At 45.9% G+C, this 25,365-nt stretch overlaps 3 protein-coding genes across 5 annotated transcripts in view; 1 reads left to right on the top strand and 2 right to left on the bottom strand.

The window, feature by feature from the left end:
• The first annotated feature begins 236 nt into the window (after nt 1-236).
• On the top strand, nt 237-7,067 carry KLHL10 (kelch like family member 10). Its single transcript, XM_047756788.1, is given in 5 exon segments — nt 237-567; nt 2,990-3,479; nt 5,245-5,862; nt 6,310-6,459; nt 6,675-7,067. Coding segments are annotated over 5 exon segments (1,845 nt in total). The 5' UTR covers nt 237-373.
• A 177-nt stretch (nt 7,068-7,244) lies between these two features.
• KLHL11 (kelch like family member 11) lies at nt 7,245-19,239 on the bottom strand. Its single transcript, XM_047757903.1, has 2 exons — nt 18,638-19,239; nt 7,245-13,327 (listed from the first exon to the last, which is right to left on the bottom strand). The coding sequence occupies exons 1-2, from the start codon at nt 19,180-19,182 to the stop codon at nt 11,746-11,748; spliced, it is 2,127 nt and encodes a 708-aa protein (XP_047613859.1). The 5' UTR covers nt 19,183-19,239; the 3' UTR covers nt 7,245-11,745.
• A 1,060-nt stretch (nt 19,240-20,299) lies between these two features.
• Nucleotides 20,300-25,365, bottom strand: part of ACLY (ATP citrate lyase) — a 44,310-nt gene continuing 39,244 nt past the window's right edge. For all 3 annotated transcript variants that reach the window (XM_047756999.1, XM_047757001.1, XM_047757000.1), the window contains 6 exons: nt 25,129-25,279; nt 24,784-24,927; nt 22,494-22,607; nt 22,091-22,173; nt 21,721-21,797; nt 20,300-21,275 (listed from right to left, as the gene is read on the bottom strand). In XM_047756999.1, the coding sequence (XP_047612955.1) occupies nt 21,181-21,275; nt 21,721-21,797; nt 22,091-22,173; nt 22,494-22,607; nt 24,784-24,927; nt 25,129-25,279 (664 nt within the window). In that variant the 3' untranslated portion in view covers nt 20,300-21,180. The remainder of the gene's footprint in view (nt 21,276-21,720; nt 21,798-22,090; nt 22,174-22,493; nt 22,608-24,783; nt 24,928-25,128; nt 25,280-25,365) is intronic.

Genomic DNA, 25,365 nt, shown 5'->3' with positions numbered 1-25,365 from the left:
GTGGATGCTACGGAGACTTGGAACTGAGCCCCTGAAGTGGGCAATAGGAACCAGAGTGAATGAAAACTCTTAGGTGGTGTCGATGGTCACAGTCCTGCTCCTGGTTGTGGGAGGCGTGAGGGGGTCTTCAGCTTGCGTGGTGCAGGGAGGGGAGAAGAAAGGAGGACAGGGACAGGAGAGAGTTCCAGAACCTGAGAGCACAATCCTGAGAGTGATCTCACTGCGGGCCCAGGATTCTGGAACTTGGGCTGCCTGATGGTCCCTATATGAAAGATGTAGTAGGGAAAAGGAGCGACAGCTGGCTAAAGGGGCCCCCCACAACCCTCCCCGACACCCTAGGAGAGCAGCCTCTCTCCGCTGGTCCCAGGGTGCCATGGAGATGGAGAGCGCGGCGGCCTCCACACGTTTCCACCAGCCTCACATGGAGAGGAAGATGAGTGCGATGACCTGTGAGATCTTCAACGAGCTTAGGCTAGAGGGCAAGCTCTGCGACGTGGTCATCAAGGTCAATGGCTTTGAGTTCAATGCCCACAAGAACATCCTCTGTAGCTGCAGTTCCTACTTTAGGTATAACAGGGTTGCTGAACTAAGCCAAAGGGGGAGTGGGCTCCTTTTGAGACATTTTGGTTCATGTTTCCCATCCCATTATTTTAAGTTTCGGGACGCTGTCAAAGCCCTTTGCCTCTTCTCTCTGGTTTTCAACCAACCATTGGTGGGCCAGGTGCTTCTTTTCTTTGATCTTCACCCAAGGCAACCTTTGGGAAGGTTGGACACGTGCACTGGATTTCCTACTTAAACCTAGATGACGATGCCACTTCAGCCACCCTTTAAGCCCCTCCCTATCTGAGATATCTTAAACAGGGTGATAAATTAACAAGGATTCAGAGAGTGGGAAGGGGGATGAGGGGAAGGAACCAGGGAGAAATTTATCTGAAGAGAAAGGGAGTTTGAGCCAAAACTATTCTAATGCAGGAAGTGAAAGAGCTATTTTGTTCCTGCAATATTTGAGAATTTGATTCCAATGAAGATATGATAAGTGCATCCCGCCTGTTGCTAAAAATTCTCATTCATCTAGACCTAGAGCAGGGTGTGCAAAAAAGACCAAGCTTTTCAGGTTGCGCAGTCTCTGTCACACTCCACTCTGCCTTTATAGTGGGAAAGCAGCCAGCCATAGACAATACTAAATGAAAGAGCATGGCTATGTTCCAATAAAGTTATTTACAGACACTTAAATTTAAATGTTTCCCTAAAAAGACAAAAAAAAAAAAAAAGAAGTTCCTGTCGTGGCTCAGTGGTTAACGAACCCAACCAGTATCCATAAGGACGAGGGTTTTTTTTTTTGTTTTTTTTGTTTTTTTTGTTTTTTTTAGGGCTGCACCTGCCGGATAGGGAGGTTCCCAAGCTAGAGGTCTAATTGGAGCTACAGCTGCCATAGCAACGCCAGCTCTGAGCTGTGTCTGTGACAGCTCAGGGGAACACAGATCCTTAACCCACTGAGCGAGGCCAGGGATTGAACCTGCAATCTCATTGTTCCTAGTTGGATTTGTTTCCACTGCAGCACAACAGGAACTCCGAGGACGAGTGTTTGATCCCTGACCTCATTTAGTGGGTTAAGGATCTGGGACTGACATGAGCTGTGGTGTAGGTCACAGACAGAGCTTGGATCCCATTTTATTATGTCTGTGGTATAGGCTGGCAGCTGCAGCTCCAATTGGACCCCTAGCCTGGGAACCTTCATATGTCACGGGTACGGCCCTAAAAAGACCCACAAAAATTTTTTTTAATTTTTTTAAATTATTTTTTTTTTGGCCGTCCCAAGGCATATAGAGTTCCCTGGCCAGGGATCAGATCTGAGTTGCAGTTTTGACCTATGTCATAGCTATGGCAACACTGGATCCTTTAACCCACTGTGCTGGGCCAGGGATCAAACTTGTGTCCTGGCGCTGCAGATGCCACCGATCCCATTGTGCCACAGCAGGAACTCCTGAAATTGAAATTTATTATAATTTCCGGGTGTCACAAATTGTTTTTTTCCCATTTGAAAATGTAAAAAAAAATCCTTCGAGAGTTCCCATCATGGCTCAGCAGTATGAACCCAACTAGTATCCATGAGGATGTGGGTTTGATCCCTGGCCATGCTCAGTGGGTGAAAGAATCCGGTGTTGCCCTGAGCTGTGGTGTAGGTCGCAGACATGGTTTGGAACTGTCCTTGCTGTGGCTGTGGTGTAGGTTGGTGGCTATAGCTCTGATTCCACCCCTAACCTGGGAACTTCCATATACCACAGGTTTGGCCCTAAAAAGACAAAAAAGGGGAGGGCGGGTATTTGTTCAAGTTTAATTTCCTTAAGGCAGAATTTGGTGGACAAAGGGCGGAGACAGAAGAGACCTTAGTCTTGGAGTTCCCGTCGTGGCACAGTGGTTAACGAATCCGACTAGGAACCATGAGATTGCGGGTTCGATCCCTGGCCTTGCGCAGTGGGTTAAGGATCCGGCGTTGCCGTGAGCTGTCGTGTAGGTCGCAGACGTGGCTGGGATCCCACGTTGCTGTGGCCCTGGCGTAGGCCAGTGGCTACAGCTCTGATTGGACCCCTAGCCTGGGAACCTCCGTATGCCGCAGGAGCAGCCCCAGAAAAGGCAAAAAGACAAAAAAAAAAAAAAGAAAGAAACCTCAGTCTTAATCTTACTCCCAGCTGTAGATCCCGATTTCTCCAGCCATAAAATGGGAAAAAGGCCTACTTATCCCGAAGATAGGAACAAAAGTGACCAACGTCCCTCTTTGAGAAGAGCGACCAAAGTCAAAGTCCTTAGAGGGTTCTCTTGCCTACTACCCTTCTGCTCCCCTTCCGCAGGCCAATTTAATTTATTTCCAACATCCTCACTGCACACTATGTGGAAAATGCTCAAACTCTCCGTAACAAGAAAAGGTGTGGGGGCATGACAAACTGGAGGGACATGTTTCAGTGACTGTTGGTTCCTTTCTTTGTCCCAGAGCTTTGTTTACAAGTGGCTGGAACAACACTGAGAAGAAGGTATACAACATCCCCGGCATTTCCCCCGACATGATGAAGCTAATAATCGAATATGCCTACACCCGGACCGTCCCTATCACACCGGACAACGTGGAGAAGCTTCTGGCTGCTGCCGACCAGTTTAACATCATGGGTATTGTCAGGGGTTGCTGCGAGTTCCTCAAGTCGGAGCTGTGTTTGGATAACTGCATCGGCATCTGCAAGTTCACGGACTACTACTACTGCCCCGAGCTGAGGCAGAAGGCCTACATGTTCATACTGCACAACTTTGAGGAGATGGTGAAAGTTTCAGCAGAGTTTTTAGAGCTCTCAGTCACCGAACTTAAGGATATCATTGAGAAAGATGAGCTCAACGTCAAACAAGAAGATGCTGTCTTTGAGGCCATTTTAAAATGGATTTCTCATGACCCCCAAAATAGGAAGCAGCATATTTCAGCTTTGCTTCCCAAGGTCGTTTAGTTATTTTTTGTGGGATGCTTAATTGCTCACTTTTGATTCATTTATCCCAGAGGGATTGTACTAAGAGCCATACTCAGGAGTTCCAGTTGTGGCTCAGCAGAAATGAATCCGACTAGTAACCATGAGGGTTCGATCACTGGCCTTGCTCAGCGGGTTAATAATCCAGCGTTGCTGTGAGCTGTGGTGTAGGTCGCAGACATGGCTTGGATCTCGAGTTGCTGTGGCTGTGGTGTAGGCCAGTGGCTGTAGCTCTGATTTGACCCCTAGCCTGGGAACCTCCATATGCCACGGGTGTGGCCCTGAAAAGCAAACAAACAAACAAAAAAGAGCCATACTCAGATGTTTGACAGATTCTAGGGCTGTTTTTTTGTCTTTGTCTTTTTAGGGCTCCACCCACTGCATGTGCAAGTTCCCAGGCTAGTGGTAGAATTGGAGCTGCAGCTGCTGGCCTACACCACAGCCACAGCAACGTGGGATCCGAGCCACATCTGCAACCTATACCGAGGCTCAAAGAAATGCCAGATCCTTAACCCGCTGAGCAGGGCTAGGGATCTAACTGGCAACCTCATATATACTAGTTGGAGTTGTTACCGCTGAGCCACAATGGGAACTCCTCCAGGGCTGTACCTAAGACAGATATGTACATATACTTATATAGAAGGCATCTCCTGCTATTCTCTGGAATTTTGTAATTTTCTCTGTCCCTGACATTGCTAGTTCTTTCTATGCCAGTTTTATTCTCTTTGACTGAAATTTTACATGATAGTGGAGCAAGGAGAGGGTAGGAAGGCCTTCAAAAGAATTCTAAAGGGTCTTTCTTTCACCGTTTTCCTCCTCCTCATTTTTTTTTTTTTAGTCTCTCTAGGGCTGTACCTGCAGCATATGGAGGTTCCCAGGCTAGGGGTTGAATTGGAGCTGTAGCTGCTGCCTATGCCACAGGCAGAGCAACACAGGATCCAAGCCACATCTGCGACCCACACCACAGCTCATCTTTAACTCACTGAGCGAGGCCAGGGATCGAACCTGCATCCTCATGGATGCTAGTCAGATTTGTTTCCACTGAGCCACAATGGGAACTCCTCACCCTTTTCCTTCATCAGGTTCCCCAACCATGGTGGACTGGTTGGGCTGGAAACCAGACCATGAGTACTGCACTCGGTTGTACCCATTTGGTACTAATTCATGTTATTTTACACATAAAGACAGATATTCAACCACTGAGCAATGATTGCAGCTTTTTCTGGTCTGATAGTCCCATCCAGTGACCAAGGAATGGGCTAGCTCTGTGACCATTTGAGATGGCTTCTATCTAGATCATTCTTAGCATCCAAATGTAATACCACCTCCAGAAAACAAATATTTAAACTGTGAGTTAATTACAAAAATGAAACATGATCCTACCGCAATTCAGAGGCAGACAAAAACGTGGGCTTGAGGATATGGGTTTTCTGGACACCTTACCTCACCTGAATGACTTTTTTTTTTTTTGGTCTTTTTAGGGAAGCACCCGAGGCATATAGAGGTTCTCAGGCTAGGGGTCCAATCGGAGCTATAGCCACTGGCCTATGCCACAGCCACAGCGGCGTGGGATCCAAGCTGTGTCTTCAAACTACCCCAGCTCATGGAAATGCTGGATCCTGAACTCACTGAGCGAGGTCAGGGATCAAACCTGCATCCTCATGGATGCTAGTCAGATTCGTTTCCACTGAGCCACGAAGGGAACTCCCGTGAATGACTTTCTGTATTTTCTTCTTAGGTTCGCCTGGCCCTCATGCATGCTGAATACTTCATGAACAATGTTAAGATGAATGACTACGTCAAAGACAGTGAGGAATGCAAGCCAGTCATCATTAATGCCCTGAAGGCCATGTATGACCTGAACATGAACGGACCTTCTAATTCTGACTTCACCAACCCCCTCACCAGGCCCCGCCTGCCCTACGCCATCCTGTTTGCAATTGGTGGCTGGAGTGGTGGGAGCCCCACCAATGCCATTGAGGCATATGATGCTCGGGCAGATAGATGGGTGAATGTCACTTGTGAGGAAGAGAGTCCTCGTGCCTACCATGGGGCAGCCTATTTGAAAGGTTATGTTTATATCATTGGGGGGTTCGATAGTGTAGATTATTTCAACAGTGTTAAGCGTTTTGACCCAGTCAAGAAAACTTGGCACCAGGTGGCCCCAATGCACTCCAGACGTTGCTATGTCAGTGTGACAGTCCTCAGCAATTTCATTTATGCCATGGGAGGATTCGATGGCTACGTGCGTCTCAACACTGCTGAACGTTACGAGCCAGAGACCAATCAATGGACACTCATTGCCCCCATGCATGAACAGAGGAGTGACGCGAGTGCCACCACACTCTATGGAAAGGTAAGAACCCGGGGGGAAGGGAGGTTTAGATGTGAAAGCAAACAAGCCCAGAAAGAATGCTCTTCGTTTTTTGTGAGGTGGATGGAAAGTAGCAGGATTCCCTTTGCAAAACTAACTCCTTCCTCCAACGAGGTACGTGGCCCTTTGTAACTATTTTTCCTTATTTCACTTTTAAGAAAGCAGTGAATGCACGTATGGAAAAAACTCAGATTGCAGACTGGCATCAGAAGTGTCCCCTGTCCCAGCCACTGCCATATACAATCACCCTCTCTCTCTTTTTCTGGCTGTGCCCATGGCATGTGGAAGTTCCCAGGCCACGGATCGAATCCGCACCACAGCAGCGACTTGGGCTGCTGCAGTGACAATGCTGGACACTTAACCTGCTGCGCCACAAGGAAATTCCCCAGAAGTAACAATTTTAATAACCTTGGAACTCTCTTCACACAGGTCTACATATGTGGTGGGTTTAATGGGAATGAATGCCTGTTTACAGCAGAAGTGTACAACACTGAGAGTAATCAGTGGACAGTCATAGCACCCATGAGAAGCAGGAGGAGTGGAATAGGCGTAATTGCTTATGGAGAACACGTATACGCAGTGAGTTTCTTCCGTACAACAAAAGTGATAGCCCTAGATTTTCTGTTAGCAGATGCTACCGCTGGTAAGAATCTGAAAGCTTTTCTTCCCCCCACGGAAGACAGTGGAAGAGGGAGGCATGAAATCACTGGTGCCCGCCCCCTCCCCCAAGAGGGCGTCCTCAGTGAACAGAAGCGATGGTTAACAGCTAGCTGTGTTTCCTCTGCTGTCCACAGGTAGGTGGCTTTGACGGAGCTAATCGACTTAGGAGTGCAGAAGCCTACAGCCCAGTGGCTAATACTTGGCGCACGATCCCCACTATGTTTAATCCTCGTAGCAATTTTGGCATCGAGGTGGTAGACGACCTCTTGTTTGTGGTGGGTGGCTTCAATGGCTTCACCACCACCTTTAATGTTGAGTGCTATGATGAAAAGACCGACGAGTGGTATGATGCCCACGACATGAGTATCTACCGCAGTGCTCTGAGCTGCTGTGTGGTCCCAGGGCTGGCCAACGTTGGGGAGTATGCAGCTAGAAGGGACAACTTCACGGGATTAGCCCTGCGAGATGAAGTAAAGTACTCCGCTTCGACAAGTACCCTACCTGTATGAGCCTCTTCATTTAGCTAATAAAAAGTCTAAGCAATAAGAATTAATTCTCTTTTTAAATAAATGCAGTGTTTAAACTTGTTAAGAGTACTGGAAAATGTTCAACTTAAGGGAGACAAGGGTTGGATGACTGAAGGGGAGGAAGAAAGCTATTCAGCGGTGCATCCTTAAGAAGGAAAAACCACAGTGCGAATCAGCTCTAAAGAAATACGTTTATTTAAAACTCACACTGAAACAATTAGTAGCTTTAACACAGAACAAGATAGCCTGAGGAACATAAAACAAGCTATTGTATAATGTCATGTCTCAAAGTGTCCTAAATTCTACATCTCCTCTGACCTAAAGGGAGACAGTCAAGATTATACTTGCAGTAAAACGGGCTGGATACTGCTAGCCCAGAAAACTCACTGGTACCAACTTGAACTAAATATTTATTTTACAAATAATGAGCCCTAGTACATGGATGTAAGATCTCCAACCATGTAGCAAGCACTACTTTTCACAAGTGCATTATGCAGGAGGCTTAAGTTAACAAGTGCTCTATTGAATGTGCTTCACGGTCAGACATTCGCAGTAATGCCATATAGAGTAAGACAAAAGCCCTACAAAGGTAATCAACAAAGAGCAGTTATTTGGCTATCTAATTAAATTCCTTGAAGCAAAATGACTACTATATTATGTTACTATTATTGTATTACATCACTGGACTATGAGCCGTCTTGTTTCCAATGACCAAAACACGTTATAATGTAAGCATTGTAACAAAAACAAAAATAGACTCTTCTGGAGAAAGTCACAAACTGGAGTGATGAACTGTACCAAAATGTTTAACAATTAAAAAAGGAGAGATCAGATTGGTTCTCAAATACTCTCCAGTTAAAAGGCAACCAATAAATATCCTATTTCTCTAGTGTAGGCAGAGAACTTGCTTCACAATTCTACATATTTGGAAAAAGACATGAAATGTAGCTGATACACCCTTTTTATTCAAGCTTAATGTGAGGCAAGTACAGAAAACATCCCTTTGGTTACGCTTGATTAGGCCAAGTAACTAAAATATACAATTTGGCTTATCTCTCTACCTATAATATGGCATAATGTTCGTATTAGAATTATGAAGCAGAGAATGAAGTATTTAAACATACCACATGCTACACTAGTCCACAAACATAAAGAGGAAAAAAGTGTGCCTTAGCAACTGCCTTACCAGCAGCCTGAAGAGTTTAATATACAAAAGCACACAAATCTTCCATAAATACTATCTTTCCAGCTCCAAACTTCTATTCTACATTAAAAAAGATTTCAAAATTTTTTTTGGTCCCAGAAACACTATACAAAAACAAGTGATCACAACAAAACTGATGCCAATGAATTTTGAGATTTGTTGTTTCTTTGTTTTTAGCAAAATAGTTTCGAATTGGCACAGCAAAAGCAAAGTTGAATATCAAGATACACAAGACTAATCATGCAAACAACTCCAGGTGAGATGTATTACTTAAACACTAAGCTCATGACTGACATTCTCAATATACACACTGATTTTTTTTTTTTTTTAAACCGTGGTGGTGTAGGTATAGTTCAAGGATATCCACTCTAAGATAAAAGCAGGCTCACTCAAAGCTATGCAGAGTTACTACTTTTTGGTATAATCAATTCTTCTCTTTTCCTTCTACAAAACAAAAAAAAGCAACAACAGAAAAAGGTTTGCCTGAATACACATTAAGCTGTCTTTTTAAAGCTATATTTTTAACATCTTAAGTTTTCATCAAGGAGGAAATTTCTTTCCCAAAGAGCCATTTTAGGATGATCATTAAAACCAGAACCTTTCCAAATACTCTGGGAAGTTATATTTCCAGTTTAGAATTTCAGAATGTCAGCCTTGAACAGATTTAAGCAAACCTGGTTTCTTTCCTTATTAACAAGTTAGTTGGGATATTTCAGAAACACAAGTTATTGATGTGAAATCACACATGTGAATTCAAATATGAAAATTAGGAATTCAGTAGTCAGGAACCCTGCCCACATCATCATGCAAGGAAGGACTTACCCTTTTCTTCCCAGCCATGGCCTAGGCTGCCTGCTGAGTTAAAAAACAACAGTTTCAATCATGTTTTCAAAACCAGATTATACCTGCCACATCGTGTGAAAAAAAGACACCCTGCAAATAACTTGGTAATGACTACCTCAGAAGACAACTGAGACCTACCCCCATCCCACCCCCTCTCAAACAAGACAATCAAAAACCTTACATCACACCTTTCTGGGGAGAAACTGGCACCTTAGTGAGCTACTAAATTATTTCAACACCACTAAGAAAAGGAGTCTGCTAGCATGTCTATCAGAGACAGAAATGAGGATTTCATTCAATGAGCTTTCTGTCTTACTTGCATAGACCTCTCACAACTAAGAATTAGCACGTCTCAGAATCTAAATGGCTTTTATTAAAATAAAATGCAAATTAAGAAAATGGTAGAGGTGGGGTAAGGTAACATAGCCTCACACAGAAAGAGACTTGCAGTATCCCACTCCTACCCTGGCCTAAATTAACTGGTTTGTGGGTTTTTTTTTTTCCTTTTTCTAGGGCCATGCCCTTGGCATATGGAGGTTCCCAGGTTAGGGGTCCAATTGGAGCTATAGCTGCCGGCCTACGCTACAGCCACGTGGGATCCGAGCCTCGTCTGCCACCTACACCACAGCTCGCAGCAATGCTGGATACTTAAACCACTGAGCAAGGCCAGGGATCGAACCTGCAACCTCGTGGTTCCTAGTCGGATTCGTTAACCACTGAGCCATGACGGGGATGCCTAAATTAACTGGTTTTAAAGTAATTTCCAACACATTTATTGAAAAACTTTGTCTTAGATAAGGATATCAATTTGAAGTTTCAGGAAGTTCTTAGTATAACATCCAAGGCCTAAACATTAATAGTCCTACAGCACCTCAAGAGCCAAAATTTCTGGTTGTGCTTTTTTCTCTTGATGTTTGCTCCAACTAATAAGATTAACTATAATGGACTGGGAAGAAAAAAAAATCACTGCACTTGGAATTCAACTTCTAGAATGGTATTCCAGAATGTCTAAGAAGGTAGAGACATTCTGAAAGAAACAAGGAAAGTATACTGAACCCACAATGGAAACCATTAGAGTAGGAGTCAATTATGCTTACTGATGCTAAAAGTCAACATAAGTGCTAATTTGCATAAAATGTGGGTACCGATAAGAGGATCAGAAGAATGTATACAAATAAAAGATAACCAGGGAGTTTCCTGGTGGTGCAGCAGGTTAAGGATCTGGCATTGTCACAGCTGTGGTGTGGGTTTGATCCCTGGCCTGGGAACTTCCACACACCTTAGGCATGGCCAAAAAATAAAAATGAAAAAAAAAAAGGTATCCAGGAGTTCCCTGGTGGTGCAGTGGGTTAAGGATCTGGTATTGTCATTGCTGTAGCTTGGGTTGCTGCTGTGGTGTGAGTTTGAACCCCGGCCCAGGAATTTTTGTATGCTGCGGGTACAGACAAAAAAAGTAAAAATGAAAAATAAATACAAGGTAACCATAGTGATAAACTTTAAGAGCCATAATTATGCACCCAAATATAGTATTTTAGGCTCTGGCAAAGTTCCAATGAAAGTCTAGGGCAACTGGATAAAACAAAATAACCTGGGCTGAGAAATAATAAGGCTTCTCCTCAGCAACAGTTCTTTAAATTGTTACTTTCCTCCCCTTTGAAAAAAGCCCCCTTTAGAAAGGAATGAGGATTTCATACAATATGCATTAGAGCAAAATTTAAAATTGAAGGCATTGAGTGTCGATTGTCCTAGGCATTATTTACACTCGTTAACTTATTCAAAGTAAGCTTGCAACTCCTGAAAAGTGTTTTTAAGTTTTTCAATGCCTTTGATTTCTTACTTTAGACTAATAATACTTGTCTTCTCGGAGAAACAAATTTCACAGATATAACGTCCTCTGTATTCAATCAATCAGCTAAGGATCAACAGTCTTGCCAACTACCATTATCTCAAAGTGATGGCTTGAAGTTTGTAACACAGTTGCTAAAGAAATGAAAAATACTCAAAAAATACATAGGCCAATCACAAATTTCTCAATCAACTCTTCTAGAAATAAAAGAGCATTTCTAAAATAAACAAATACATCAACATATCAATACAAACATTCTGAAATCGTCTTGCTGAAATATTGTGCTTTTTCCTTCAAATTTCAATCTTACTATTATTGCACATACCTCCTGTAGATGAGGGCTCAATGCATAAATTCTGATCTTGTCAAAACCAACCATTCAGGAAAAAATGAAAAAGATGACCAAAGTAAATGTGCAAATAAAACTGGTGCTTAAAGCATGTTCAAAACATAAGTCCCTAAGACAAAGGAGTCATATTAACTTGTTGGCAGAAAAACAGCCAAGTAACTAGATACCTGGTGTTTCCACTTATCTTTAATAAGATCTTATTTAGCTAGCACACACATACAAACCAAAGACAGGTGAAGACTACAAACCAACAAAAATTACCACGTATTGAATCGACTTTCCCATTCTTCAGTTTTTAACTGTATTTCCTTTATATGGGGCGATAATCAGTTCATGTAGAAAATAAGTTATCGACATACTTTTTCAAGTAACAGTCTGGGAATCTTCAGCCTCACGGAACAGGTACAACTGTTTTAAGCTGCACGTATTAGAGAACCTAGCATTCTATCTGCGAGCTGGGCACTCGCCGCATGTTTAGGGCATGCCGATGTATTTCCTGCATCTGTCTGATGCGGTCCTTCTGCCACATTAAGTTTTGAGGCATGGGATATCTCTGAGTGCCATGCAAGTACCGGTATGGAATTCTCACGTGGCAGGCAGTGGCTCTACAACGAGGCTGTGGCATGGGAGGAAGAAGCATCCACCTCTTTCTCTCCGCACAGTATCGGTAGGCTTCCTTCCGGTACTGTTTATCAATGTCATCACTGTTTTTCCAGCCTCCAATAATGAAAACGTCATCTTTGTAATAGCAAATGGCTGCCCCTTCGATGCTTAGGACTTCTGGAGGTAAGCTTTCAAGGATCTCATCAGAAACTTGGCTGGCAATTTTTCTTACTGCCTCTTCGTTTTCTAAAGCATAACTCTTGGGACAACATGAAGCTGTCTGATAGAAGTTTGAATTGACCACGGACATTTGGAAAAAGCAGTAATTGTCAATAAGGGGCAAAGATTCCACATCTTGCCACTGTCGAGTCTCGGTATCATAGCAAGTAATGACAGCCTTTAGTCCATCCTCAGTGTCCCGATCCACGGGAGTGCGAGCAGCAATGTATACAAACCGGTCTTCGATGGCCAGGGCTTTCACATCTCGAAGAATCTTTGGTGCCGATTCCAAGTTGTGCCATTTATCGAGCTCAGGATTATAAACAGTCACATCTTTAAAGCCAGGACTAAAGTTGCCATGTCCTCCAATACTGTAGAGCTTCCCTTTGACTTCTGTTAGCCCAAAAGAATGCTTCCTTGTCATCAGACTACAAACATGTTCCCATGTATTCAAATTTGGGTTATACCTTTCCACAGTTTTAGCAAAACCTGGTTCCATTGACCCAGCAACATACACATAGGATTCTGTTACTGCAACTGCATGTCCATCAAGGTGATTATGAATATGGGGTAAGTTTACCCATCTGTCCTCATCAACAAAATACCCCACACACTCACTCAAGTAGTCCCCTCCTTCCGACACGCCGCCAATGACCATGATCACGTCCATGTTTTGTCCATAGCGAGGTAATAATGAGACGTGAGAAGCGGGATGCTGGAATGTGCCAGACTGGATATTCTCAGCCCTCAGAGCATGCCTCTCCACCGCATCGGCCACTAACTTGACGCACACCTCATTATTGGCCACCAGCCTCTCTGGTTTGACATGACGAGTAAGGTAAGTAGGTTTCATCTGGGACAATCTGAGCAGTTTAAAAAGTTCTTCAAAGTACCTCTCTCTCTCTTCAGCATTTCTCTGAACCCACTTCAAAACTGTTTCGAACAGAACCTCCTCGGAATCAACCGTAATCTCCAAGTCCGACAGCCAGTCTCGAATGAGATGGAAAGGCAAAGTATAAAATTCCTCATCCTGAATCACTTTGTGGAAATTTCTCCGTATCATATCGGCAGCTTTGAGAGCAAGCTGGCTTAGGGTATACATGTGAGCTAAGCTATGAATGGCCACACAATTAGAGAGGTGAAGTTTTTTCTTGAGAAATTCCCCACAAAATTCTTTTAAACGAATTAATAGGAACCTAAAATTAAGAAAAAAAGAAACGGTTAATTCTCTTTCCCTTTTTTTTTTTCCTTGTTATGGTCGCACCTGTGGCACATGGAATCTCCTAGGCTAGGGGTCAAATCAGAGCTGCAGCTGAAGCCTACATCACAGCAACGCCGGATCCAAGCTGCATCTGCGACCTACACCACAGCTTGCAGGAACACCAGATCCTTAACCCACTGAGTGAGGCCAGGGGTCGAACCTGCACCCTCGCAGGCACTGAGCTACAATGGGAACACCATAATTTTCAAATATGCATATTTATGTGGTTGCACTTTGAATTATACAAGTTAAAAATGGTAACTAAGCTTCATCTCACTTCATGCACACACCTGAAAAAAAAAAGCAAATCCTCCCAAATTAAAAAGGATTGTGCTCAGAGTTCCCTGATATCAGGCCTAGCAGTTAAGGATTTAGTGTTGTCACTGCTGCGGTTCAGGTTCCATTCGTGGCCAGAGAACTGCTGCATACTGCAGGTGTGGCCAAAATAAACAAACATATAAATAAAAAGATTGCGCTGAAAAGTATGTTTAAAAGCACATATACCAAAAAAAAGTATATATAAAATCATTTTTTGGGAGTTACCATGTGGCTCAGTGGTTTAAGGATCTAGAGTTGTCATGTCTGTGTCTTGTGTCACTGCTGTGGTACAGGTTTGATCCCTAGCCCAGGAACTGCTGCACGCCACAGGTATGGCTAAAAATAGGATCATCTTTATATATTTTATTTGCTTTTTAGGGCCGCACCTGCGGCATATGGAGGTTCCCAGGCTAGGGGGTCAAATCAGGGATGCAGCTGCTGGCCTATGCCACAGCCACAGCAACACCAGATCCGAGCCACATCTGAGACCTACACCACAGCTCACAGCAACGCCGGATCCTTAACCCACTAACCGAGGCCAGGGATCAAACCTGCAACCTCCTGGTTCCAGGTCGGATTCATTTCAGCTGCATCATGATGGGAACTCCATCTTTATATATTTTAAATCATTTACATTACATAGTTTATATGTAATTATATGTTACAAAATACACGTAATACACACACACACAAATTAGTTTTAAATGATGTAAGGTTTTTCAGAACATATCCTTAATAAAGTATAGTAGTCCTGTACTTTATTTCCACTTCAATTTGCCCTTGGCAAAGGCAAATCCCAATCCAAACTTATCTCTGCTACCCTGTCCTAATCCCTCGCCAGCAACCAGCCTTTTCTCCAGTGAGGCTGGGTCTCCCTTCAGTGGAGCGACCTTAAGCATCAATTACATGGTAGGGGAACTGTGACTCGGGGGAGGCTGTGTGGTCAGATCTCAGAGGGAACAGCAAGGCGGGCTTTGTGTCAGAGGTTTCAATCTTCTCTTCAACAGAGCTTTCCCCCTGAGTAACTGCCCAGGCATGGTGCTCAGGGGCTTTGTCTTATTAAAGCAGGAGGGGCAAGCCAAACATCTGAAGAAGCCAGGAAATAAAACAACAACAGAAAACATGTGTAGGACGGTCCACGTTAAGAAAAGAAAGTGATTCGTCATGTAGCTGACAAAATTCATGTAGCTGACAAAATCTGGCAAAATTCAGCCCCAAGAGTGGCCAATTTGAGACCACTGCTTTAAAAATAAATAAATAAATCATTCAATCAATCCTTAGAACTGAGAACATTAAACAATGCAAGAATGACTTCCTTAGCCCAGGCCTCTCTCACTTCAGTAACCATTTGCTATTATGATTATTGTGCTTAATAACTAACTGTGATGTGAAGATGAACTTCAAGACAGGCTCCCTTCCCCCTCCTCAGGGAACACACCATCGCAGACCTAAGACCAAGACAAGGTAGAGCGGTAAGGGCTTGAGTAGCTCTCAAGCCTGTCTGTGTGCCAGGGTCACTCATTTCTGGGCTGCCCCACCCCCCACTTGTGAATTTTGGCAGACACTCCAGGTCACCTGGCACATATTTCTTTGAGCAGGTGTTTGGAAATACGGCTCTATGAAAATGATCACTCTGGTAAACTAGACACGTGCCATGTGACGGGCATCATGTTGGGCACTTGCTGTCATCTCTTTAGGTTGTAAGTGCCCTGCAAGGTACATATGAGCAACACACAGAGTACATGGGGGAGGTGGGGTGGTAGGGAAAGGAATCCTGCCTTGGAGCCGCTGGGTAAGATTGCATATGATGGCTGCAGGGCACTCAGAATAGTGCCAAACACGGGCAGCTGCTCAGCAACTGATGTATGGAGAGAAGTTAAAGTTTTAAGTGACCTGTCTATAGGGTGTCCTTTCCTCTCTGCCCCCAACTCTCCAGGAGAGCAGGGGCGGATCTGAAAGAACACAGGCTCACGTGACAGAAGCAAACACAGCCTGAATGAGTACAATGACCCTTTTCTATCCATTTTCATTCAACAAACCTCCCTCTGGTAGACCTCTATCACCCACCCCAGCTCCCCCTCTAAGAGATGACCCAGGCTCATGCTTTGAGAAAACAGAAGCAATTGGGCAGAAACTTCATTTTCTCACCATCCAATCTGCCTGTGGTTGTATCCTACACTCTGTCTTCCCAGTCCAACTTCTCCACTTTTAGTACGGATTCTATCCTCTTATTGCAAGGACTCTGGTCCTATAACATCAATTTCTCCTCTCACACAGATTCATTTTTCATCAGCACACAAACACGCTTCAGTATGGCCTATCTGAGGGGAAAAGGAGTTGTCCCTGGACTCCTCCCCAAGCATGTCCATATGTGTCACTTTTCTGACCCTCTTTACAGTCAGACTTAAAGGGCTCTTGTCAATGCCAACAGTGCCATCAAGGACCACCATGATCACCAAATCCAATGACCACTTACGGCTGACAGAGCTGACCTGATTGACTACTCCCTCCTTGACACTCTCTAGGCTTCCATGGAATCAGTCTCCTCTGCTGGTTCCTCTTTAACATCCTGGAGAAACCAGGGCTCAGGCCTGCTGCTGCTTTTTTCTATCTATACTCTCTTCCTAGTTAACTTCATCCAGCCCCAAGGCTTTAATTACCTTCAATATGCTAATTTCCTCCCAATCTCTAGCTCCCAATGCTCTTAAATCCAACTGCCTAGCAGAAATCTAGTAGAAGACATCTCCTGGACCAAAAACCAAACTCCTGATCTTCCTCCAAAACGCTTTCCTGCAGTCTTCCACATCTTAATAAAATAACGAACAACCCCACCTTTCCAGCTGCTCCAGTCAAAAAACTAACAGTCTTGGAGTTCCCGTTGTGGCGCAGCGGAAACGAATCCGACTAGGAACCATGAGATTGCGGTCTGATCCCTGGCCTCGCTCAGTGGGTTAAGGTTCCAGTGCTGCCGTGAGCTGTAGCGTAGGTCGAAGATTCGGCTTGGATCTGGTGTTGCTGTGGCTGTGGCGTAGGCTGGCAGCCGTAGCTCCTATTCAATCCCTAGCCTGGGAACCTCCATATGCCGCAGGTGTGACCCTGAAAAGCAAAAAAAAATAAATAAATAAATAAATAAAAAAATAACAAACAACCCCCAAAACAACAAAACTAACAGTTTTTCCCTCACCTCCTACATCAAATCCATCAGCAAATTCATCTCTACCTTCAAAATATTATCTAGAATTGAAGCACTTCTCATCATCTTTACTTCTCCTTTCTCAGTCCAAGCCTCTACCACCGCTGCAACAACCTCCTAAACTAGTCTGCTTCTGCCCTTTGCAGCCCCTTCCCCAAAACCCCATCTTTTATCTCAACTTGACAGTAGAATTCTCTAAATTAGACTGCATCATTCCTTTACCCCCAGACCTTCCCATCTCACTCACAGTAAGAGACCAAGTCCTTCTACAAGAGGACAAGGTCCCGTGGGATCCAGATCCACAGCCACTACCACCCTCAGGCCTCTCCTACTCCTCTCACTCTGCATCCCCATGAGCCAGCCACACCATCCTCCAGCTATTTTCTAACATCCAGGCAAGCTCGACCTTAGGGTCTCTGCACCTGTGCCCCCTACCTGAAACACTTTTTACCTCACCTCCTTCAGTTCTTTGCAAAATATCTTCTTCACGAGGCATTCTTTAGCCATCCCCCCCCCCCAAAAACCAGATCCTATACACCGCACTTTCTTTATGTCCTACCACAGTTTACTTTTCAAAATAGCTATAGCAATCACCTAACGTGGTAACTATTTTATTTATTGTTCATCTACCAATGTAAGTACAACGCAGAAAGGCACTTTTGTCTGTTTTGTTCACTGCTGAACCCCCAGCAGCTTAGAACAAGGTGGCTGACTGATGCATAATAGGAACTCAATAGGTATTTGTTCAAACAACAAATCTGTAACACAATACTGCCCCAGCAGACTCCTCCCCATCTCCAAACTGCATTCACCTGCCTCCTAACCAGTCTCTGGAGCATCCATCCCTGCCTCCTGCAATCCATTTTCCAGAGCAGCAGAAATCTTTTAAAATATTTAAATCAGATTTTTTTTTCCCCCCCAGGGCCACACCTGCAGCATATGGAAGTTCCCAGGCTAGGGGTGGAATCTGAGCTGCAGCTGCCAGCCTACGCCACACAGCAACAGCAACGTCAGATCTGAGCTCCATCTGCGACCTACACCACAGCTCACTGCAATGCTTAACCCACTGAGCTGAGGCCAGGGATGGAACTGGCATTCTTGTGGAAGCAAATTCTTATCCGATTCGCTTCCACTGAGCCACAGCTGGAACTCCTCAGATCATATCTTTATCCAGCTTCCCATTACCCAGGAAAATCCAAACATCCTTTTCCAACGCATTACCCACCAGATCTAAGCTCAATGAGTTTTCCTTTTTCAGTTCTTCTCTAGGCCAAACGGGATCTGGCCTGTAGGCCTTTTTGCTATCTGCCAGGAATGGTCGGTCATTCCCCATCTTTGCATGGCCAGTACTCCCTTGGCGTTTAGAGATCGGTTCAAATGTCACCTCCTCAGAAAGGTCTATGCAATTCCTATTCTTTCATCCCTTTTAAATGTCAACACAATACTTATTACATGCGGACATTCTTTTTCATTGCCTTTGTCCCTCCACTTGGAATCCGACAGGCCGCTCTTGCAGTACTGGCCGGCAGCATCCTCAGTGCCCAGCGCACTGCCCGCCCCACAGCATACAGCAGACGCTCAATAAGTATCAAACGAATGCACTTTGTCAGGGCTCACTCGAGACCATCCAGGGCACAGCCCTCCCCGCCGCCTCCTGCGCCCTCCCTGGATGCGGCCCGCGGTCGGCGAGCAAACCCACCTCCCTGCCCTCCGCATCCCGCCTCCGCCGCCTACCTGTCGGCCAGCTCCAGCACCTCGTGCACACTGCCCGTGCTGACGCGGATGCGCCCGGTGTACATATATTCGATAACGGCTTCCACCGTGTCGGGTTCGGGCCCGGGCTCCGAACTCCACTTGCGCATCTCCACACGGCCGGAGCGGGACTCGGAAAACTGGCCGGAGAGCAGGGGCGTGAAGTACTCGGTGGCGGCGGCCAGCACCGAGCGGTGGGCCCGGAACTCCCGGCCTCCGGCACCGCCGAAGCATAAGGTAATGTCGCAGAAGAGGCCCTGGCGCCGCTGCTCGTTCTGCCTCCACGACAGCTCCGAGCAGTGAGAGCTGCACTCGAAATCCTCGGCCTCCGGGCCCGGATCGCCCCCACTCGCCTCCATTGCAGACAAACCGGACCCGGGCCCGAAGTCCACTGTGCCACTGCCTCTGACTTCGGCGGCAAGCCCCGCCGAGCCGGCGGCGGCCGTCTCCATACTCTCCATCTCCAGCACCTGAAGAGATGCAGCCGCGGCCGCTGCTGCCGCCGCCGCCACTGCCGCCGCCGCCATCTTGACGCCGCCGCGCCTGACTCCGCAGTCTCGGAACGGTTGGGCCGTTCTGGTGTGACACCGAGGGATTCTGGGAATAAATAGTGGGCGCCGGGCGGAGCCGACCATCGCTGGGTCTGCGCACGCGCCGTCGACCCGCCCCATGCGTTCCGCTCGAAGGTTCAGCAAGAGGTACTGCTCTCCGGATATGATTGCGCTCCCTGGGTTGCTCTCCCTGGAGGCCCATCTGCATGCGGGAGGGAGGATGGCCGTTTCCTTCCCTTAGAGAGTAGCATGTTCTTCATGGTCGTTTTGTGAAATAAAAGCCGCCGTAACCATCACCTATTGTTAGTGTCTTGGGTGGCCACATCAGGTTATTTGAAGGCTTTATGTAAATGGCTTTGGGGTGAAAATTGCAAAAGAAAAGGATTTGAGACTGAGCCCCAACTAAGTAGAGGGTGAGCAATTATTATCTTAACTAATTTATCTCCTTACAACAGGATATGATCTACCTTGGATGATCTCTGTGAGGATTAAGTGAGATGTTTGTCAAGTGTTTTACACAGATAGTGCTTGGTCCTCAGTTTCTTCCTGTTCCATACGTATTTGTTTAAAAGATGATCGGGTTTTAAGCAAGGGAGTGGCCCAAGGGAGTAGATCGGAGGGCTACTTAAAGAATAACCTGGCAACCATGTAAAGAAGTGAAGGAGTCCCCATTGCGATTAGTATCCACGAGAATGCGGGCTCGATCCCTGGCCTCACTCAGTGGGTTAAGGATCCAGCATTGCCACGAGATGTGGTTATATAGGCTGCAGATGCAGCTCAGATCTGGTGTTGCTGTGGCTGTGGCATAGGTCGGCAACTGCAGCTCCGATTCAACCCCCAGCCTGGGAACTTTCATATGCCACAGGTGGGCACTTAAAAAAAAAAAGTGAAGGAAATGGATGACTTCTGAGCTTTTGGCTTGAGTATCTGAATAAAGCTTAGGTTCCCATTCACGAAGAAAGGGGAGGTGCAGATTTAAGGGAGAAGATAGTATCTTGATTCTTTTTTTTTTTAAAGAGCTGGATGAACACGTTTTAGAAAGTACATTTCAGAGGAATGCAGATGAAAGGATATGGATGACATGAGACAGAAATATGCCTTCATTGTTATGATATAGTTTATTTAAACCAAACTATGATAATGCAGAGGAGAGACTGAGGTGGCAGCTGTCCAGACTCTTTGTGGATTACAGATGCAAACTGGCTGGAGACTAGTCAGTAACAGACAGACAAGTCAGCTGCATAAATACAGAGAATGTAAGACAAGACATTTCACAGCTTTTTGCTTTGCACTTCTGTTTTAAACATATGTATGTTACAACTTTACATTTTAAATTACTGCTCTGCATATTTTATAACAATGGCAAAGGGTGCAATGGTCCCGACCCCCTGACACAAAGAGACACTGGTCGGCAATACAGAACATTTCAGGGGGATACCAAACTCTTTTAACACACAACATACAAAAAGATCCTTTAAAAAAAAAATCAGATTAATACAATGTTCTTCAGGTTATATGAGGAGGAAGAAAAACGCAATGGAAAAACAAGACATTCGAGGCCCTTTAAATGGAGAGTATCTTGAGATCTTAAAAACATCATTCCTTTCCTCCAAGGGAAAAAACATTTTAACTAATGCAAAAAAGAAAGCAATGTCATTATGCCCTACAGGAGCAAAACACTCTCCTGCCAGTGCTTAGATGCTTCCATATAATAAATATAGCAGGTAGCAGAGCAAATGTCACAATCATTGACTGGGTTCTTACTTCTATGTTTATTTAAAAAGAAAAAAAAATCAAGCTTCTTTGTGTAGACTGAACAGTGTTAGCCTGTGGGTATTGTTTTTGGTGCCTGTACACCAGCAGCTGTTGACATTCTAGGTCCATCCTTTAAGCGCCAGTGCCAGCTGTCTGCGGCTGTTTCCCAGGGGAGGAGTTCTTGTCTTCACTTTACTGTAACAGGGTTCCTGGCTCCGTTTACATGCTCATGTGTTCCGGAAGAACATATGAAATATCATCCCAAGGGTGACGATACAGCCCCTGCTTCAGCCTTTTCTGATCAAGATAGTGTCCTAAAATAGAGCGAACGCATTTTTCATTAAGAGTGGGTGAGTTTAAATTTTGATAAGGAAGGAAGATCTTACTGATACAAATACATGGAAGGAAAATCTTACTAATACAAACACACACACACATATGGGGAAGCACATCCAGATCCATCCCACTGGTAGATGCCAGTCTTGGTAAAAGGGAACTGCTGGACCTCATTCTATTTTCCTAGGCTAGCAATCAAACTCGTTTTGAGAACAAAGACCCCAAGATAAAGATAAGGGGGAAGTTAAAGTAAGAACGGAAGGATTAGGAACAATGATTAAGACAAGGTGACCTCTCTTTATATAGAAACTGGCCACATTAAGGAAGTGGTATACCTGAACCATGTGGTAAAATAAAATGCCAAATCCCTCCCCAAACCCCAAACAAACAAACAAACAAACAAAACTCTTACTACCAACTCACCAATGAAGCCCATACTCCTTCCCAGCACAAAGATGCCATTGAGGGCTCCAATGTCAATATATTCATCAGCTTCCTCCCTGTAAGACACAATCCACTTGGAGTTTTTCAATGGCTCACATGACTGCCCTCCTCCCCACAGTACAATTTCTGTCCACGAATGAGAAGCTAGCTTTTTTTGCACTCAAAGTAGAGAAGGCAGCGGGGGGTGGTTCTGGGTGGGAAGAGTAGAAGGGATTTTTTCCTTCTTTATAACTTTCTGTGTTTTAAAAATCTTCTATAATAAGCATGCACTGCTTTTACAGTTGGGAAGAAACAACAAGAAAAAAAAAATCAATAAATGTCAGGAAGAAGAAAATAGCTGTCAGCTCACCGAGTAAAGGACCCGCAGTTTCTAAGCATGTCTACAAATGCAACTCCAATTAAACCGTCTACATTCAGGATAAGGTTTGGTTTCTGGGGAAGCAAAAACAATCCAGAGTACTTTTCATTACGACTCATTCTTGTTCCTTGCAATTTCTACTATTACTACCATTTAAAAACGTCCCCCCAAAACATCCCAGTTGATTGGGAGAGACTGTGTCTTACTTGATTCTCGAGGTCTAGCAAAGGACCCAGCCCCTGGCTGACACTAATGTCGGTTAAGCAGCAGAAACAAAAATGTCCAGAAAACCAGGTTTAATTTTAGCTGCACAGTCAAAATATAAGCTGGCTCTCACTTTCCCCCAAGAAATTCACCCAGAACTCTGATAGGGGAACTAGGGACGTTCTTTTACCTTCGAGGTGGTAATCTTCTCCACTTCCAGCGCGTAGTCAAGCAGAGGGGTGGCAGGGAAGTGCTGTCGGACGTAATCTTTGAGGATCTGCACTCTCATGTCTGGGTTGTTTATCTAGGAAGCGACCCAAAGTTACAGAGGAACCCACTCTAACACTGCTGTTCAAAGGCGTGTCCCTGGTCGTGTTGCAGGTGGACACAACTATATGTGTCGCATCCAGGAGGTGTGTTTCAGGGACCTGATCCACGTGTATGACTCCACGCAGCACAGATCACAACACTGCTGTGGGGCTTAAGTTTCTGATGCCCTCTTCTGTCTTAATAAGCCTCAAAACCACCTAATAGGAACCACATGGAGATGCTGGTTAAGTTACAAGTTACCCTTGGGTCCTATGATGTTAAAGCAGCAGGCGGCTGAGGCGCCCGCCCACTCTCCGACCAGAAGTCTGTGGTTCTAGCCGCTAGCCAAGCTGCCCACCAGCTCAGCAACCTAGCAGAGCTGTAACCAAGTCCTAGGAAGGTCTTAGTTTTTAAACAATCAAGCACATGTTGGTAGTGGAGTCACAAAAGCATGCCTGCAATTTCAGGAAAAACTTTGGACCTGATGAGTGGAGACCAGCCCTCTGTTCAGAGACCCACACATTAAGCAATCAACCTGTCACTGGGGGAGCGAGGCGGTTTAGGCGCCCACCAAGTCCTGATGCCACAGCCAAGACCTCCTCCCTTGGCCAAGACATTCGAGATCAGGATAGATTCCAGGAAGGAAGGCAGCCAAAGCATGGGCGTGGCGGCAGGCCTGACACTAGCTGGGGAAGATGCCCTGCGTTGTGCCTGTGCTGCCTGCCTGGGGGTTGGGGGTGGCTGAGCCAAGTCCTGTGAAGCCCAGATGCAATGCCCTCCAGAATGAACCACTGTCCCTGGTTCAGTCTTTGCCATCCAGCCTCTGGATCTACCCCAAGCTGGCCCAGCATGGGGATGCCAGGATCACATGACCCTCTTGTATTAACGTGAGTCATAAACCCCACCTAGACCAGCCGAGTGACTGACAACATGAGGTTTCTGAAGCCATGGAGCCAAGAACCTCAAGCAGCTGCCGCTTCCTCTTCTCTCATTCCCTTTGACTTCTTTTTGTGTGTGTGTGCGTCTTTTTAGGGCCCCACATGCAGCATATGGAGGCTCCTAGGCTGGGGGTCTAATCAGAGCTGGGCCTAAGCCACAGTCACAGCAATGCCAGATCTGAATCGCGTCTGCGACCTACACAATTCACAGCCATATCAGATCCTTAACCCCCTGAGCGAGGCCAGGGATTGAACCTGTGTCCTCATGGATACTAGTCAGATTTGTTTCCACTGAGTCATGATAGAATTCCTCATTCCCTTTGATTTCTGAATGCAACTCGCTACCAGGACACACAGAGGATGGTCCTGGGGGAGACTCTTTACTTAGAATATTCACCCTGGTCTCTCCCAATCGGGCTGGCCCTAATTTTATTTTATTTTACATTTTTTTTCTTTTTACGGCTGCACCTGCAGCATATGGAGATTCCTAGGCTTAGGGGTCAAATCAGAGCTGCAGCTGCCGGCCTACACCACAGCCACAGCAATGCCGGATCCTTAACCAAATAAGGCCAGGATGGAACCTGCATTTTCATAGAGACAACATCAGGTCCTTAACCTGTTGAGCCACAACGAGATCTCCTGGCCCTGATTTTATTACTCTTCCTGCCCCAGGGGTGTCAGGCTTCCATGTGACTTGAAAAAAGGGAGCTATGCAACTTCCAAGCAGAAGCCTTAAGAGCTACCCTGTGGTCCTGCCATAACTGCTTTCCTTCTGACACGAGACCAGGACCTCCCGGATAGGGGCTGCTCCTCCAGCAGAGATGGCAGAGAAGAGGCGCGCCCAACTCACAGAGGATGCAAGAAACCAACCTTTGCTGCCGAGAGCCACTGAGATTTTTGTGGAGTGGTGATTGCAGCCTGCAGTATTATCTAGCCTGAGGCGACCGCTATGTCCCTTTACCTCTGACCCGAGTCCCTTCTTCTGTAAGATTCCCTTGGGAAGCTAACGTGACCAAGTTTCCAGTTCATCGCATTTTCACACCAAGTGAACATGATAAAAACCGTTTGCGGGCAATCTGTATTATAATGGAAAAAACGGCTGCCTCAGCGTTGGCATCTGTCAGCCGAGCTTTGCATGCTGGGTGTCGAGCGTCTGGGTGTGCCCAGCCCAATCCGTGCTCTCTCGTCCCCTTCCCCTGTAGACCCCGTGCCCTAAGGAAAGCGACGACTTACCGACTTCACTCGGTGACCGATGCCCATGATCAGTTTTCCCTCCTTCTTCATCTTGTTCACAAACTCCATGGGGATGATGCCGCTGTCAAAGGCCTTACTGAACATCTTGGCTGCCGCGTCCAGGGCACCCCCGAACCGGTCGCCCTGTAGGAGAAGCAAGCCCACACTGCCCTGAGCTGTCGGCATCTCCTTCAGCTTTGCAGACCCGTCTGGCGAGCCCCGTGCAGCGCCCCCGCTGGGGGTCTCCCACCCCACGGCTCCTCCGAGGACCTCACTGCAGCCAAGGGCCGGGACGCCGGAAGCCCAGCGTCCCCGCCGTTCACCTCCCAGGAAGGCAGTACTCACGATGGTGAGCAGTCCTGAGGTGAGGCTGGAGACCAGGTCCTTCCCGGCCCGGGCACAGATGATGGTGTTATGAGCCCCGGAGACGGCTGGCCCGTGATCGGCTGTCACCATCAGGCACATCTCAATGAACTGGCAGGAGTACTTGGGTAACCTGGGAGAGGGCGAGTGAGGGGCAGGGACAGGAGAGGTGGAACAAAGGCGAGGGGCTGAGGAGGAGATACGCTGACAAGGCAGGGG

This window comes from Phacochoerus africanus, chromosome 14 (assembly GCF_016906955.1).
Source record: "Phacochoerus africanus isolate WHEZ1 chromosome 14, ROS_Pafr_v1, whole genome shotgun sequence".
Taxonomy (NCBI): Eukaryota; Metazoa; Chordata; class Mammalia; order Artiodactyla; family Suidae; genus Phacochoerus; species Phacochoerus africanus.
The sequence above is the reverse complement of the archived record's forward strand: the minus strand, read 5'-3'. Positions and strand labels throughout refer to the sequence as shown.

Bases quoted from the DNA above. Each gene is read 5' to 3' on its own strand.
- KLHL11 (XM_047757903.1), bottom strand. From the start codon at position 19,182: ATGGCGGCGGCGGCAGTGGCGGCGGCGGCAGCAGCGGCCGCGGCTGCA. The intron at 13,328-18,637 runs GTAGGCGGCGGA...TCTTAATTTTAG, and splicing joins GTGCTGGAGCTGGCCGACAG to GTTCCTATTAATTCGTTTAA.